At 50.9% G+C, this 15550-nt stretch overlaps 1 protein-coding gene across 2 annotated transcripts; it reads left to right on the top strand.

Annotated features, from left to right (window-relative positions):
• Nucleotides 1-677: 677 nt before the first annotated feature.
• On the top strand, nucleotides 678-15150 carry Sh3bp5l (SH3 binding domain protein 5 like). Of its 2 annotated transcripts, none has more exons than XM_028861131.2 (7): nucleotides 678-785; nucleotides 1264-1878; nucleotides 7662-7724; nucleotides 7874-8002; nucleotides 11422-11583; nucleotides 12681-12854; nucleotides 13341-15150. In XM_028861131.2, exons 2-7 carry the CDS (start codon nucleotides 1696-1698, stop codon nucleotides 13806-13808), a joined length of 1179 nt encoding a protein of 392 aa, XP_028716964.1. In that variant the 5' UTR covers nucleotides 678-785; nucleotides 1264-1695; the 3' UTR covers nucleotides 13809-15150. The 2 variants fall into 2 exon arrangements, with proteins under 2 accessions (XP_028716964.1, XP_028716965.1); XM_028861132.2 differs by having other exon boundaries at nucleotides 691-795.
• The last annotated feature ends 400 nt before the right edge of the window (nucleotides 15151-15550 follow it).

Raw genomic sequence — 15550 nt, forward strand, 5'->3', positions numbered from 1 at the left:
AGCCTCGGTCCTTCTTGCCTAAGTAGCAGGGACACCCATTTACGGAGTAGGGAGTGATGCACTGGGCGAAGTTCGAGCCTCCTCGTCCTCCTCCTGAAAGCGAGCAAACTCTGGAGATCCTCGACATCCACGGCGTAGCTGGCGTCCAGTGAGGCTCGCTACCTAGCGGGAGCGATGGCGCCGGCTACAGGTATCGGGAGAGGTTCGCTCACTTTCCCTGACCCAGAGCCCGCCGGTTTCACCGAATCGAGAGAAAGCACCTTTGGACAACGACTATTGTTTTCAGTAGCGATCCCCAAATCCGAAAGAGCTGAGGCCACCGAAGCCGGAAGTCCACAACACCACTTCCAGTTCACGCCTGGAAATGACTGTCCACAGCCACCGTCTCTATGCCGTAAAGCAAGATGGCCGCTCTCTCTTACGACACTACGGCGAGCACTTCCCTAGTCGGGAGGGACTATAGGTCTCCATCACCCGCTGTAGTTTCCCTAGGAATCTATTATTCATGCATTCATTTCACTTAGGCTCGGTGGGGGTGAACTGGAAGCTAGGAAAGGCAACGTTGGATATAGAGCGGCGCCATCTTGTACGGACGCTGAAGCCCAGCCCTCCGGGCGTTGAGCCCGCACAGGGCAAGGCTTGTCAGTGAGGAAGGGAGGGATAGCGTTGTTACGTGATGGCGTATTTCCGTTTCCTCGCCGCCGGGGCGTTTCTGGTTGGACAGTCTTGTTGCGGGGAGGGAGGGGGAAGATTGTTTGCTCCCTAGACGCTCCCCGCACAACAAGGTAAACTGAGGTAAAGCCGGGAAGGGGGATTTTTGCTCTTGGTTTTATGTGGGGTGTCTGGGACTCAGACCTTGGGACTGCGGGAGAGTGTGGGGCTGGAGCCCGGGGGCTCAGATGGTCTGCAGGACTGGTGAGGCGAGGTGGAGGGTTAGAAGGTGAGTGGCTAAGCCGGAGAGGGTGATGGTGGGGGGACCGGCTGAATAGAAAGAGAGTGCGGATGAGAGGGTGGGGGGCTCAGAGGGACGTCTGGAGAGTGCTGGCTAGGGAGGGGCTGGAGTGACGAACAGGGGCCGGAGCAGAGTCGGACCTAAAGTCCTTGAGGCCGGAGCAAAGAAGTTGAGGTGGGGACCGGTCGGACCGCACAAGTGTGTGCGGAGGGTAGAGTGGTGTCTTTGGGAGACCCCGGACCTGGAGAAGGCTGCTGGCCAAGGTCCTGATGCTGACATCATCTGTAACTTGGCCTTTGTTCCTCCTGCAGCTCCCCAGAGGCTCATCCCTTAGCCTCTGCTCGGACTTAGCCTTCTCTCCTCCATCTGCCACCACGGCCTGGAGGCCTTTGCCTCCCCCCTCCCGAATGGTGCTCCTCTTCGCAGGCCTCGGCCCAGGATCCAGGCCCCCTTTGCTCCTTGATTTGGGGCTGTTGTTGCTGGGGTCTCTTGGTGGACTCCCCGTGGTGGGGTGTGAAGAACTTTTGGACAGACGAGGCTTTAGTTATAGGGACCTCACCAACACTTTGACTCTCAGCCCCTAGCCGAGCGCGAGGTGCCTCCCGTGCCCACTGTTTTTTCTGCCTTTGAGAAGAGAAACCCTTCTCTTGGACATCCAAAGCCCAGGAAGCCTCAAGCTGGGGCCCTGGTCCCAGCATGCCAGCCCTCTCCTGTGCATAGGGCTCTGCCCTCTTCCAGCCAGCATGGCTGATTTCAAAAAGGCTCCGGGGGGCCGAGAGACGCCACAGGGGGAACTGCGGCCCGAGATGGTAGAGGATGAAGTCCCTAGGAGCCCCGTCGCTGAGGAGCCTGGAGGAGGCGGGGGCAACGGCAGCGAGACCAAATTGTCCCCCAGAGAGGAGGAAGAACTGGACCCGAGGATACAGGTGAGAGGACCCGGTGGGAGGAGGGGAGGGAGCCCAGATTCCAGACTCGCTGAAGAGATGTCAGAGAAATGAGGCCTTACACCTACTCTCTCTCTCAGTGGACTGGGAGGGAGAAGGAAACAAGTATGTCCACAAAACATTGCGGTTTATCGTGACAAGTGCCATGGGAGAGTGGGGACCCTGCCAGGGTGCTTGAGGTATGCTGGATGATGGTACCCTTTAGGGCACAGAACCGTTGTCCTCCTTTCTGAATAAGCAGAGGGACTGGTTGCCCAGATAGCTTTGCATGTACTGGAGGCAAGAGGAGGTGACTGAGATTGGGAGGCAGTTTTGAGGCTGAGTGGGGAGATCTCTTCACTTTTTCTGCAGTTTAGTTGGTAAGACAGGGAGATGGTTGTGTAAGAGACAGCAGGGACGTGGCTGTGAGGGAGACTGGGATTGTGGGGGAGAGATGGCTGGCTAGGTAAAGCTGAGTTATCTGTAGTGTTTCAGGCTACTGTCTAAGGCGGACTCTACGGGGAAGTTTCTCGGGCAGATCACGGCCAGCATGTGCCCAGGAATGCTATTTGTGTAGGCTGCATCTCTGAAGTTCTGTTACTTGGAGAAATGATTGATCTCCTTCTGGAGATAGCCAGAGCATCCTAGAGCTTGAGTTCTTGGGCCTCTCTGTCAACAAACCTTACTGGGTAATGCCAATGAGTTGTGAAGAAAGCAAAGCTGGTCCTGGTGTGTGGGTCTGAGGGTGTGTGTGTGTGTGTGTGTGTGTGTGTGTGTGTGTGGTGAGGCTCCTCTTGGGCTAATGGAGCATTGGTGAGCTATTCTTTTCTGGCATGAGTCAGTAATTTATTGCTGCTGTGCTTCTTGGGGCTGAATTGAAAACAACTTAGCTTCTCTTGCTCATTCTGAAGACTTGTCCTCCACTGAGAAAATACATTTAAAAAAAAAATCAGGATAGACATTCAAGCCACCAGCCCCACGATCTGTGATTTTTTTTTAGAAGGTTAACATCTTTGAGCTTCAGTTTCTCTGTAAAGTGAGGGATTTGATTTGTCTGAGTTGCACAGCTCCCATTCACCGTACACAGAAGTCTAGAGTTCTTTTCTTTTACAAAGACATTTGCTTGTTTCTGTGTGGTAGCGTTTATAGATGGTTAAGAAGGAGCCCTCTCTGTTCCTTGAGGAGAAGGGCATATAATGCACCTCTTATACCTTCCTGAAATATCCCCTGTTCTGCCCTGGAAAATCCTCCTCTCCTGGCTTCTTCCACCAGCCTCTCGTTCTGTGTACTTTTCTGGGACCCATGTAGGCAAAGGCAGTAGAATGAAGAGATGCACTTGCGCTGCGCTGCCCAGGAGGTGCCACCAGAGTCCCTGTGTAAATAGAGTCAGATAAAATAAAAACTGAAGTTCTCTGCTGTGGTCATGGTGCTGATGGGAAATTTCTGCCGTCACCGTTCTGACTGATGAGCTCTGGAGTGTTGGGATGCCCTGAGGATGCACAAGGTCTACTTTGCCTCCAGTGAGCTTGCACTGTGGTACTGGAGGGGCAAACTAGACCCTTGTTTCTCTTGCTGAGCTGTGTGAGCTGCATACTTGGTAGATTGTGGTAGGCTGCCCGGGGAGGGAAGGTCTTCCCTTCTGCCTCGTTGAATGGCACAAGCACAGATAGGTCAGCTCTTCAGCCTCACCAGGGGTTCAGAGTTCGCCGTATGGAAAAAGCAGCCTGATGTGAGGAATACCACAGTTTTGAGGTGGAGGCCACAACATTCTGCCCTTCTGTATTTGCATTCTTCTGGGTGCTGAGGAGGTGAGACAGTGTGTGTTCGGAGTTTGTTTTAGTGTTGATGGTGGTCTGTATCACATGCCTTGGAAATGTGCTTCAGCTCTTTCAGGGAGTGTCTGTTTTTCTAGAGTCTCAACGCATTTAATGTGTCTCCATTAACAGATCCATCAAAATCCACTAGGGAGTTTTAAAAACATTTCATTTACTCTGCTGAATAGGATAAGATATGAAATTAAAGCACACCCAGGGCTGAGTCCAATAGGCAAGGGGTGGCCCAGAGGCAGGCCTCTGATCTGTTTTGGAATTTTTAAAATTTCTTGGAAATGCCTATCCCTGGGTGAGGCTCCCTAATGTGGGGCTGTTTTTCCATGGCTGACAGGCAGGTAGCTCATGTGTATCATCTGGTGGGATGTCTCCGGAAGTAGACTGGAGACTAGCCTGTACCTGCCTGTAGTATGTGTTTACCTCTTGAGAAGAGGCTGTCTCCATCAAGGTTTCATTGGATCATTGTAGTTCCTCACGTCCTCCAGATTTTGGAAAGAGGGTCTTAGTAGACAGAAGTGGGTTAGTGCTAGTATGGGCCTGGCCTCCACTCTGGTTTTCTCTGTCTCTTTTATTTATTTATTTATTTATTTATTTATTTATTTATTTATTTATTTATTATTTTTCTTTTTATGAGATAGGGTTTCATGTAATCTAGGATGGTCTTGAACTCACTATATAGCTCATGCTGACTTTGAAGTCCTGATCCTTTTGCCTCTGCATCCTGAGTGCTGGGATTATAGGTATGTGCTACCATGTTTGTCTCTACTTCCTTTTCAATAGATACATTTTTTTTTAAAGATATGTGGACACATTTGCTTTACTCCCAATTCTTCAGGGTGACTTTGCAACCCCGTGTCCTCATCCTCAAGTGTTGTTGGTTTAACTCTCAAAGTACAGTCATCATCACCCTGGCCCTATTTACTTATCATCAGCCTGGGCCTTTGGTGGTTTGCGGAAGAGGACCAGGAGCATCCAAGGGTGGAGCAGAAGTATTTGTAGTCAAGCACCCATGCTTTGACTCAGTGGCCTGGCATTCTGGGAATGCACCCAGAGTGCCCCAAGAAGGTCATCCTCCTGCTGGCTGCTGGCTGCTGGCTTTCTGACAGATGATGCATGCTGACTCAGACCCTGTCCTCCCTGAATTCCATTTTCGCTGAGTGCCGGGAGTTCCTGGTGGAACAGGCCAAATGGAATGTGTTGCTGACTGTCCACAACAGCACTTAGCACTTTGGGTGCTCAGCGGCTTCCCACTGTGCTTTGCCATGATGCTTCAGCTTGACTATTTCTCCCTGCTTACCACAGCCGTCTGTCTGTGGGGAGCTTCTCTTTGTTCTGTTTGAGCGTTGTGAGCACTAGTTAGACCTATTAGCAGGCTTTTTCTTTTCTTTCTTTCCTTTCTTTTGGGGGTGGGGTGGGGTGGGGTTTGAGACAGGGTTTGTCTATGTAGCTCTGGCTGTCTTAGAACTTGCTCTGTGGACCAGGCTAGCCTTGAACTTTTAAGACAGGCTTTACCCTATAGTTCAGGCTGACCTTGAACTTAGGATCTCTTGGCCTCAGCTTTCCAAGTGTTAGGGTTACAGATGGGTGCCAGTGTAGCTGGCAGCAGGTATTTAACTTTTTTCTTTTTAATTGCAAGGGGTGCCATTGATTTGCTAGTTCCTACATTTGAGCTCACAGATACCTGTCTGCCTCTGCCTTCCAAATGCTGGAATTAAAAGCACAAGCCACCATGCCCAGCCCTGTTTTTCTTCTTAAAGGTGATGTTGATAGCTGAGTGTGGTGGTGGACATTTTTAATCTCAGCACTAGGGATCCTGAGCCAGGAGGATCAAGAGTTTTAAAACATAGCTTTTGGAAAATGAACCATTCCATGTGAGTTCACAGCATTGTTCTGTGAGTGGCTCTGTCAAGGACAGTCAGCTAGATTCATGGCTCTTTGGAGGTAGGCTGTGCACAGTTTCATGTCCTTGTTCCTAGTTCCACTGTAGGTCTCTGCATTGTGTTATTCTTTTTATTTCAGTGGATGTATGGGAGCAATTCCCTGTACTTTTAGTTTTTCAGTATTCTTTCAAAGTGTGCACGTGTGTGTCTGTATTATAGAAATAAGTGAGCTCTTTCATTCCAGCCCAACCCCCCTCCCTGGGTTTCTGGAAGGGCCAAATGAGGTGAATGGTAGCCGACATCACATCTGTGCAGATGGGGCAAGATGGTGGGGTTGCTGTCTAATGCCTGTCATGGATAGGCAGCAGGCAGACTGCATGGGCTGGTGGAGTCAGAGCCTGGAGCTGATCACCTGCCCTGTAGAACCTGTAGCTAAGTACCCGGCATTTCCAGATGTAGAGTCCTTGGCACAGCCCAGCACTCTAGGGAGTAGCTTCAGATCACCAGGATCTGGGATTAGATGTGTTTTCTTAGGCAAGGGAGAATGATTTGTGGCCAGCACTTTCCCAGCTCCCTACCACATCACTGAAAGATCTAGGGTGATTCCATGCTTTTCTCTCGGGCCCAGGGACCAGTGAGACATTCAAACTACTAGATCTAGTGATTTTTCCCTGAGATTCCTCCTTGCCACTACAAGATCATTGTACTGGGGGCTTCTGAGATGACTTAGTGGTTAAGAGCATGTACTGCTTTTACAGGGACCTGAGTTAAGTTCCCAGCACCCATGTTGGGTGGCTCATAACCACCTGTAATCCAGGGGAATTTGATGCCTCGGGCCTCTGCAGACATCTGCACTCACATGCATACCCCTTCCCCCATACTCATAATTTAAAAAAAATAGATAAGAAAAGTTGTACTGTATTGGATGGGATCCGGTCAAAAAACCTTAGAACCCTTGGGTCTTGCTCATCCAACAAGCCCCGTGTTTCTGTGTCCTGCATTTCCTTGGGGTCTTTTCCTCTTCTTCCACTGTAACACAGCAAATAGCTTTTACTTGTTTCTGTGGTCCCTCCAAGCTTCCCTTCCATTGCTCCGACCTGCCATCTTACATCATAGACTGAGTGGCCCCAGGCTCTGGGGACTCGCTTTGCCGTTGGGCCTCTATTTTCTGCTCTTCCTATGGCACCCCATCTCACTGGTCTTTCTTCCTGCCTCTCAGCTTGTCTCCCTGGAGCACTTGCTCTCCTTTGCCTTCTTGCTGGGAAGAGGTGCCTCAGGCGTCTTGCCCTGGGCTGCCTTCTGCTCAGGTGGGTGTGCCTGCTGCCTAGGGGGCACCTGTGACGGTTCCCACACAGGTTTACTGTTGCCAAGAGCCTTTTGCTCACTACTGTGAGTCACCACCTCTGTGTGCGCTGTGTTCTACATTCTTTTTAAAGATTTGTTTATTTTGTGTGTGTGTTTTGCCTGCATATATGTATGTGGACCATGTTCATGCAATGCCCTTGGAGGCCAGAAGAGGACACTGGATCCCCTGGAGCTGGAATTGCAGATGGTTGTGCACTACCGTGTGGGTGCTGGGAACTGAACCTGGTACCTCTGCAAGAGCAACAAGTAGTCTTAAACCCTGAGCCGTCTCTCCGGGCCCTGTGTTCCACATTTTTCTCAAAGTACTGAGCAGTAAGTATGCAGTAAGCATGTGCTGAGTGGCCCTCCTGGCCCAGGGAGGAGAATCCTTCATCTCCATCAAGAGGAAGTGGTGCATTCTGGTGACCAGTGAGGCTCACTGCTACCTGCTCTGTGTGTGTTAGCACTGCATTCCCTGCACTGGGTTCCTCATCCTTGCAATGGGGGTCTGACTACTCAGTTAAGTGGAACTGTGAAGGTTTCATGAGACTGTCCTCTGGCCTGGACAGGTGCTGTTGGAACAGTCCCTCCTGCATTTCTAAGTGAGTCCCTTTTCCAAGTGACTCACTTCACTCCCCAGTCTGCTGGGACTTTCTCTCTGTTTTTCCTCCTGCCTAGTGTAGTTCACTTGATGCTACTTGCATCTGTTCTAACCTGTACCCTTCTTTGGCAGGAGGAGCTGGAGCATCTGAACCAGGCTAGTGAGGAGATCAACCAGGTGGAGCTACAGCTAGACGTGAGTGCCTCATTCCTCACGCCCTTGGGCCGGTGTCTGGAGAGGTCTCTATCTGTGTTTCCCTGGATCGAGACGGTGGTAGAGGAGCGGGTGTGTCTGAGAAATGAGGTTCTGAGACCTATATGCCTGCTTTCTATCTTCCCGTCCAGGAGGCCAGGACCACTTATCGGAGGATCCTGCAGGAGTCTGCAAGAAAGCTTAACACACAGGGCTCTCACTTGGGGAGCTGTATTGAGAAGGCCCGGCCCTACTATGAGGCACGACGGCTGGCGAAGGAGGTGTGTCCGTGTTTCTGTTACTGTTACAAATACTATAAGACCTCAGAGGAGGAAAGGGTTTATGTGACTTCCGGTCACAGTCATCATTGATGGAAGTCAGGGCAGCAACCCAAGCAAGAACTGGGACAGAACCATGAGGAACCCTGCTTGCCGGCTCACTTGAAGGCTTATACTCAGCTAGCTTTCTTATATAGTCCAGGACCACCTGCTCAGGATGTACCACCCGTAGTGGGCTGGGCCTTTTTACATCAATTAACAACCAAGATAATGCCTTATAGACATGCCCACAGGCCAATCTGATCTGGGCAATTCCTCAGCTGAGATTCCCTTTTCAGGTGACTCTAGGCTGTGTGTCTAGTTGATGTAACTAAGTGATAGGGCAGTTTGAGCTACAATCAGGGAGGGCTTCCTACAGGGTGTGTCTCTGGACTCTTCAGTCTCTGTTTGGAATGGAGAATAAAGCACCGTACTTAAGGGCATGGCATGCTCTGAATAGCCTGTGAGTTGAGGAGGTTCTTACAGTTGTAGGGAATGGGTTCACGGGGCCAGTGAGATGGCTAAAGGCACCTCCTGCCGAGCCTGATGCCCCGAGTTCTCGCCGGGATCCACATGGTGAAAGGCGAGAACGGGCTCCTGTGTGTTGTCCTCTGACCTCCACATGCACGGTGTGCATCTGTGCTGACACACACACATACATGCACATATAAATACATAAAACGTAAGAAAATGGGCTGCTCGTGGTCAAGGAATGGTTGTGTGGAGGTACTGGGTCTTGTCCAGAAAACTGTGTTCAGTCTCACCAATGGCTTCATTCTTTCTATCCTTCCCTCTCCCTTCTCTTCTCTTCCTCTTCACTCCCCTCCCCTGCCCTCCCCTCCCTTCTTTGTTTCCTTGGGCTGGGATCAAACCCAGGGTCTTGGAAATACCAGCCAAGAACACCCACCAGTCCACCTGCTGGTGTTTAGATGTCTTCTGTGTTGAAGTAGTTAGGATTCAGGGTGTAGTTAGGATATCCACTCTGACATCCTACTGTTTTTCTTTGTTTCTCTCTGTCTCGTCCTTCCCTCCCTCCCCTCCCCCTCCCCCCTCCTATACCCTTCCCTCCTCCCCCCCCTTCCCCTCCCTCCTCCCTCCCTTCCCTCCCTCCCTCCCTCCCTCCCTCCCTCCCTCCCTCCCTTCCTTCCTTCCTTCCTTCCTTCCTTCCTTCCTTCGAGATAGGGTGTCTCTGTGTACCTCTGGCTGTTCTGGAATTCTCTGTAGACCAGACTGGTCTTAAACTCAGAGAGATTTACTTGCCTCTGCCTCCTGAGTGTTGGGATTAAAAGTGTGGGCCACCACACCTGGCTCAATAATTCTACTGTTTTTTTGTCATTTATTATATTAATATTTATTATTATTAATGGGAATAGATCTTTGTTTATCACAAAATATGTGTCCAATATGGTATCTGCACTATATTATCCACTTAGGTATATATTATCACCATACTATTGTCTGTAATTCAAATTTCATTACCACATTTTATCCAACCTACTCATTTTACACTTAGATTTTGCATATGAGAGCCACTTCTTAGTAACTTGCATTTTTCAGAGTTTTGTTTTTGAACCAAATTTAAATTTGAGGACACAAGAGAACTTCTAATTATGTGTGAATTAAACAAAATATAGAAATAGTAGTAAGGGGGAAAGCCGATGTTCTCCTTCTACTTCTCTCAGCCTATTTTCTGCCCTCCAGATAGTTCTTAAATTTGCATATATGATAGATTTAGCAATATAAAATGATAATTAACATTCATTTGAAAACAAACACATGAACAAACTCTTTGCTCAGAAATTTTTACAATTATTTCTTCTTGAGTTTGTACAACATTATTGATACTGCCAAATTTGGTAAGTTGTCTTTTTACAATAATACTATTTATAAATCTCCTTTATTCTACAACCTAGAGCAAAATGTTTGACTTGGTAATTTATGCCATTCACTTTGTGAAATGTGCAATCTACTCCTGTTTTTAGAGAAGTGCAGGAGATTGATGGGGTTGTATGAGAAGTCTGATTTTTGTTTGTTTTTTTGAGACAGGGTTTTTCTGTGTAGCTTTGGAGCCTGTCCTGGAACTCACTTGGTAGCCCAGGCTGGCCTCAAACTCAGATCCACCTGCCTCTGCCTCCTGAGTGTGGGGACTAAAGGCATTCGCCACTACCGCCTGGTGTGAGAAGTCTGATTTTTTTTTAAGTATATATGTGCAGCATTTGAAGAGCTGAAATCCTTGAACTGGCTCCTGGACTCATGTGGCTGCTTCACCCTGTTTGTGCCCAGTGTGTGCCATTCCAGCTCTAACAGCCAATCAGTTGCTATGAACTGTGTTTTTTTGTGTGCTATAAGCAACTAAACATGCTTTCTTGCCTTTACTATTACTTCTGTAGTATGCTTTTTTTTTTGTTTTAAAAACTACTTTGTTGTATATTTTACAAAAATGCAGTCATATAGTATGTGCTGTCTTTGTTCCTTCATCTTATCTGTGTCACTGTGTTGTGACATAATACCAAAGCTGTGGACCGCACCTTCTGAGGATGAAGTGCTTTGTAGGGCTGAAGAAATGGCTCAGTTCTCAAGAAGTGTGTTGCTGCTGCACCACACCCTAGCCTGTGTCACACATTATTTATACGCTCAATAGCTATCTTCTTTCTTGTTTTGGTTTTGAGACAGGATCTCTCCATGTAGTCCTGGCTGTCCTGGAGCTTATTATGTAGCCCAGGCTGGCCTCAATCTTGATCTCACAGAGATCTGCCTGCCTCTGTCCTCTGAGGACTAGGAGTAAAGGGGTGAGTGACCACAGCCTCTGAGAGCCACGGCCAGCTGTGCTGTTTCCATTTGTAAGACATGCTCTTTTACTCTGTTTCTTGTAAACCTGGAAGCTTGGGTTTGCTTCCAGGTCTTTGCTTGGCTAGTATTGGGTGAATATCCCTTGTCTTAATTTTGAATAAGATGTATCAGATGTTAAACTGGTAACAGATGCTTTGTTTGATCTTAGCCAGTGAGGTGAGAAGCAGTCTTTATCTTAATTTGGGGCTAAGAAGTATTTTAGTTTTTTTTTCCAGATTTTGGAATATGTGCCTATATATAATGATATACCTTGGAGATGGCAATCAAACTCAAACAGGGAATTCATGTAAATTTGATAAGCATCCTATACATATATCCTATACATCCTATAACCTGATATATGCAAATGTTTTTATTTAAAGTAATCTGTAGAAGGTTGCTTTGATGGCATCTGTCCTGAGTGTGGTTTGGGAAATGAAGCTGACATTATAAGTGGGCCTTCCTCTTTCTCTTGTCCTCACCCCTTTGGGGGGGGTATCATGGGTGACTGGGCTCCTTCATGGCTCCCCATCCTGATGGCCATGTCCCCACAGGCCCAGCAGGAGACCCAGAAGGCAGCATTGCGCTATGAGCGGGCTGTGAGCATGCACAACGCTGCACGGGAGATGGTCTTTGTGGCTGAGCAGGGGGTCATGGCTGACAAAAATCGACTGGACCCTACATGGCAGGAGATGCTCAACCATGCTACCTGTAAGGTGAGGGGCTGCTGGGAGGTCCCCTTCACTGCTCCCCTCCTCACGCCTTCCTCTCACTTTCCCACTCCAGCCTTCCCTCAGCTTTGGTTTCATTTAGGGCGGAACCTGTCCTACCTCTGCCCTGCTTAGCCTCCAGTGCTTCGATGATAACATTTCTCTTTAGAATGCCTTCTCTGCTCTCCTGTTTCCTCCGGGGTGTGGCTGATTCATGAGCTGCTTCCAGGCAGTGGCTCTGGATTTAGTACTTACATGTTAGGTTCAGCCTTGTGACTCCCTGTTCCTGTTTCCAGGAAGTTTCCCTTCACTGGTCTTATGCTCTGCCAGTGTATCTTGGAGATTTATTTGTGTACCATTTCTAGGCTCCTAAAGTAGACTGGGGATGGGGGCACCCTGGCATGGGCTCATTCTGCCTCCTGCAGCTTGTTCATGGCATGTATCAGCTCCTGGGTAGTGACTGGGTCTTCCAGTTTTTGGAATGCATAGAGAAGGCACTTTGTCCAGTTGTGGGCCTCATGAGTGAGTGTAGGTGTGTTGGGTAGCCGTAGGGATGGGAGCACCTATGAGGTTGGCTGGTTCTAGGAGACAAGATAGCTGAAGCCTTCACCTGCCTCCTGGTTACACGCTGTTCTGGGCTACACACAGGTAGGGAGGGTGGAAACTAGGAGAACCCAACATGCCTCTGGCTTTCCACAGGCAGTGCCTCAGGATTGTTTGGCTGCACAATTGCAGTGTGCTTGAGGGTGTTCGCCAGGGTGTTCGGCCACGCTTAGGGAACGAGCTGGCTGTAGCGCCCGCCCATGGTGTCAGCCAAGCTGAGTGGAGGTCATATAGATGATGACAGGCAAAGACAGTAGGGAGAAGTGTTTACAGAGGCATGCGCTTGAGAGCTGTGTCCAAAAGAGATGGTAAGAAGCTCTAGCTGTCCCTGAACCCCTATCCGTCTCACTTTGTAGACAGCGAGGGTGGGGGAGCAGTTTGCAGGCATCTCTGTCCAGGTGCCCCCAGGTCAATGTGCATGTATTGGCAGCCTAGGGCTGATCCCAGGGATGTATGTGTGCCAGCTCATTGATGGGTGTCCCCATCCCAACCTGGGCTAGGTAAACGAGGCAGAGGAAGAGCGTCTTCGAGGTGAACGGGAACATCAGCGTGTGACTCGGCTATGCCAGCAGGCTGAGGCCCGGGTCCAGGCCCTGCAGAAGACCCTCCGACGGGCCATTGGCAAGAGCCGCCCCTACTTTGAGCTCAAGGCCCAGTTCAGCCAAATCCTGGAGGTAGCCAAGTGGGGAGAATGGGCAGGGGGAGGGAGTGCGGTGTGCTTCTTTGGTCAGTGCTGGGGACGGATGGGGGTAAAACCTTGCCAGACCGACCAATACTCTAGCATGTGCTCAAAATGACCCTGCAGGAGTGGGAGGCCGGGGCGAGCGGTTTGTGCTGGTAGAGAACACTGATCAAGAGGCACAGGTAAATGAGGAAAGTAAGAATTGATGGAAGCTGGGAACGGGGGCAAACCAGCCAGATGGAGAGGAAGAATGGAGAGGAAGGGAGGGGGAAGAGCCAGTGGGGTGAAGCCCTGGGAGAAAGGCTGGGTGAAGCTCAGGTCAAGAGGGACATTCAGAGGGTGTAGTCGGGCTGGAGAAAGCGTTGCTGTTCAGAGGTGTTGAGGGCATCGGGGCCAGGATAGGAGGCCTGACCTTAGGGAAGAGTGCTGAGTGGGTTCAGAAGCCATCTTACATACAGGTCACTTGTCCCCTCCACAGGAGCACAAGGCCAAGGTGACAGAGCTGGAGCAGCAGGTGGCACAGGCCAAGACCCGTTACTCGGTGGCCCTGCGTAACCTGGAACAGATCAGCGAGCAGATTCACGCCCGGCGCCGGGGCTTGCCTCCTCACCCCCTGGGCCCACGGCGATCCTCCCCTGTGGGGGCTGAAGCTGGGCTGGAGAGCATTGAGGATGGGGACAGTGGGATTGAAGGGGCAGAGGGCGGGGGCCTGGAGGAGGGCAGCAGCCTCGGACCTGGTCCAGGCCCAGATACAGACACGCTCAGCCTGCTAAGCCTGCGCACCGTGGCCTCTGACCTGCAGAAGTGTGACTCAGTGGAGCACCTGCGTGGCCTCTCAGACCATGCCAGTCTAGATGGCCAGGAGCTGGGACCCCAGAGCCGGGGACGCCGGGGAAGTGACGGTGGAGTCCGAGGGGGCCGGCACCAGCGCAGTGTCAGCCTGTAGCTTTGTGGCCAGTGTGCTGGCTTGACTTCTACTCTGGGCAATCGGGGCCCCACAGGCCTTTTTCTCCTCGAGTCCTGTCTGCCCCAGAGCTGGTCTGCAGCCTTCCCTGGGCAAGGTCAGCCGTGTCTCAGTCCTGTCTCCCTAGCTTTCTCACTGTTCCTTCTCTCAGGAGGCAGCTCTCTCTTTGCCTTACCCACCCAGAAGGCTTGCGCTCTGGCCCGGCTCCTCTTCCCTCTTGGCACCTGAGTCTCTGTGATCTCCTCTTCTGACCCGACTTCTATCTGTCCGGCTTTTCCCCTCAGGGAACTTAGTCTAGAAGACACAGGAAGGTCACAGGAGAACACGTGTCCTGCCCAAGTGGTTGGACAGGCCCTCACCTGTTGGTTCCTGGCTCTGTCTGCCCAGAAGGCAGCTCCCCAGGGTGCCCTAGATATGCTGCTGAGTCCCGGCAGCCTGTGCTCTTGTCCTGTCCCAGCCTGCCTGTGAGCAGTGTGTAAATGTCCACGTGCCTCTGGAAGACACCACCTTCTGTCAATGCACTCCTTGTGACCTTAGCGGCTATGCTGTGTGTCTGTAATTGCGTGTCAGGTCAGGGAGCCAAACCCTGTTATCAACGCAGCGATTAGGACCAACTCCAAATGCCCCCTGTCTGTGTGGTTTGTCTCCAGTTGGGCTGGGCCCTTCTCATTGCCAAGGTGCTAGTAGGCCCCCCGATGGGGTCTATGCTGGAGGGTAGAGATGTGAGAGTCTCAAGGCTGAGACCTTGCCACCCCCACCCGCTCCCTCATGTGTGGCTCTGGGCTTGCTTTTTCTTGGTGGAGGTTGAACTGGAGCTTGGCACCCTCCTGCAGGGTGGCATCAGGGAATTTGGTGCTCACTCGCTCTCTGTCGCTCTTCCTCACACCAGATAGTACCTACTCCAGGAACCTTTGGGGAGCGCTCTAAGCATGGCTGCAAAGCCTCCCTTCTTGTGTGGGAGGAGTTGACCTGAAGTGAGGGGTCCCAGCCTCAAAGAGTGGCTCTGGGTGCTGGTGCTCTTGGCTTGTGTGAAGGGAAACCACACCAGATCTGGGGCCTTGGAAGAGCTGACCTCCTGCCCCACCAGGAGGATGGGGAGAGTGCTTGCCCGGGGCTGGGAGAAGAGCGCCCACGTCTGGAATGGGCTCTCCCAGGTTTCAGGTTTGAGGATGGTCACAATGAGAACCTGCGGGGTTTGAGGTGGCTGTTGAGGAAGAGCAGAGATGAGGACGTGAGTGCGCGAGTACGCGAGGACATGTGCTGGTGTGTGTGGGAAAGGGTCAGTCCTGGTTTTATTTAAATAAAATAGTTTATGTAACCGTGATGATCACCGTCTGTTGAAGGAGAAGTGAGGGTGACATGGAGGGAGGGCTCTTGAGGCCAGTCAAGGAGTCAAGGTTGCACACACCACCGGACAAGAGGGAAGCAGGTGCCAGCTTTGGGGTGGTCACACACAGGCTGGGTGGACAAGGCTCAGGGGGCCAGTGCCCAGAAGACTGTGTTGTGCAGTAGTGAGTGCCGGGGGTGGGCTTGCTGCAGAGGGCCTGCAGGGTTGGAGTGGCCAGTGTCGAGGCTAAGACTCTAGAGGGCTGGCCTGGCACATAGTCTCTTGGCTGTGTCTGCACATAAGCGTTAAGGGAGCGGGGGATCAAAGTAGGGACACTTGATTATTAAATGTGGCATGGCACTGGATCTGGAGTTTCCAGTAGACAGTGGTTCCTGTC

Source organism: Peromyscus leucopus, chromosome 8b (genome assembly GCF_004664715.2).
Source record: "Peromyscus leucopus breed LL Stock chromosome 8b, UCI_PerLeu_2.1, whole genome shotgun sequence".
NCBI lineage: Eukaryota > Metazoa > Chordata > Mammalia > Rodentia > Cricetidae > Peromyscus > Peromyscus leucopus.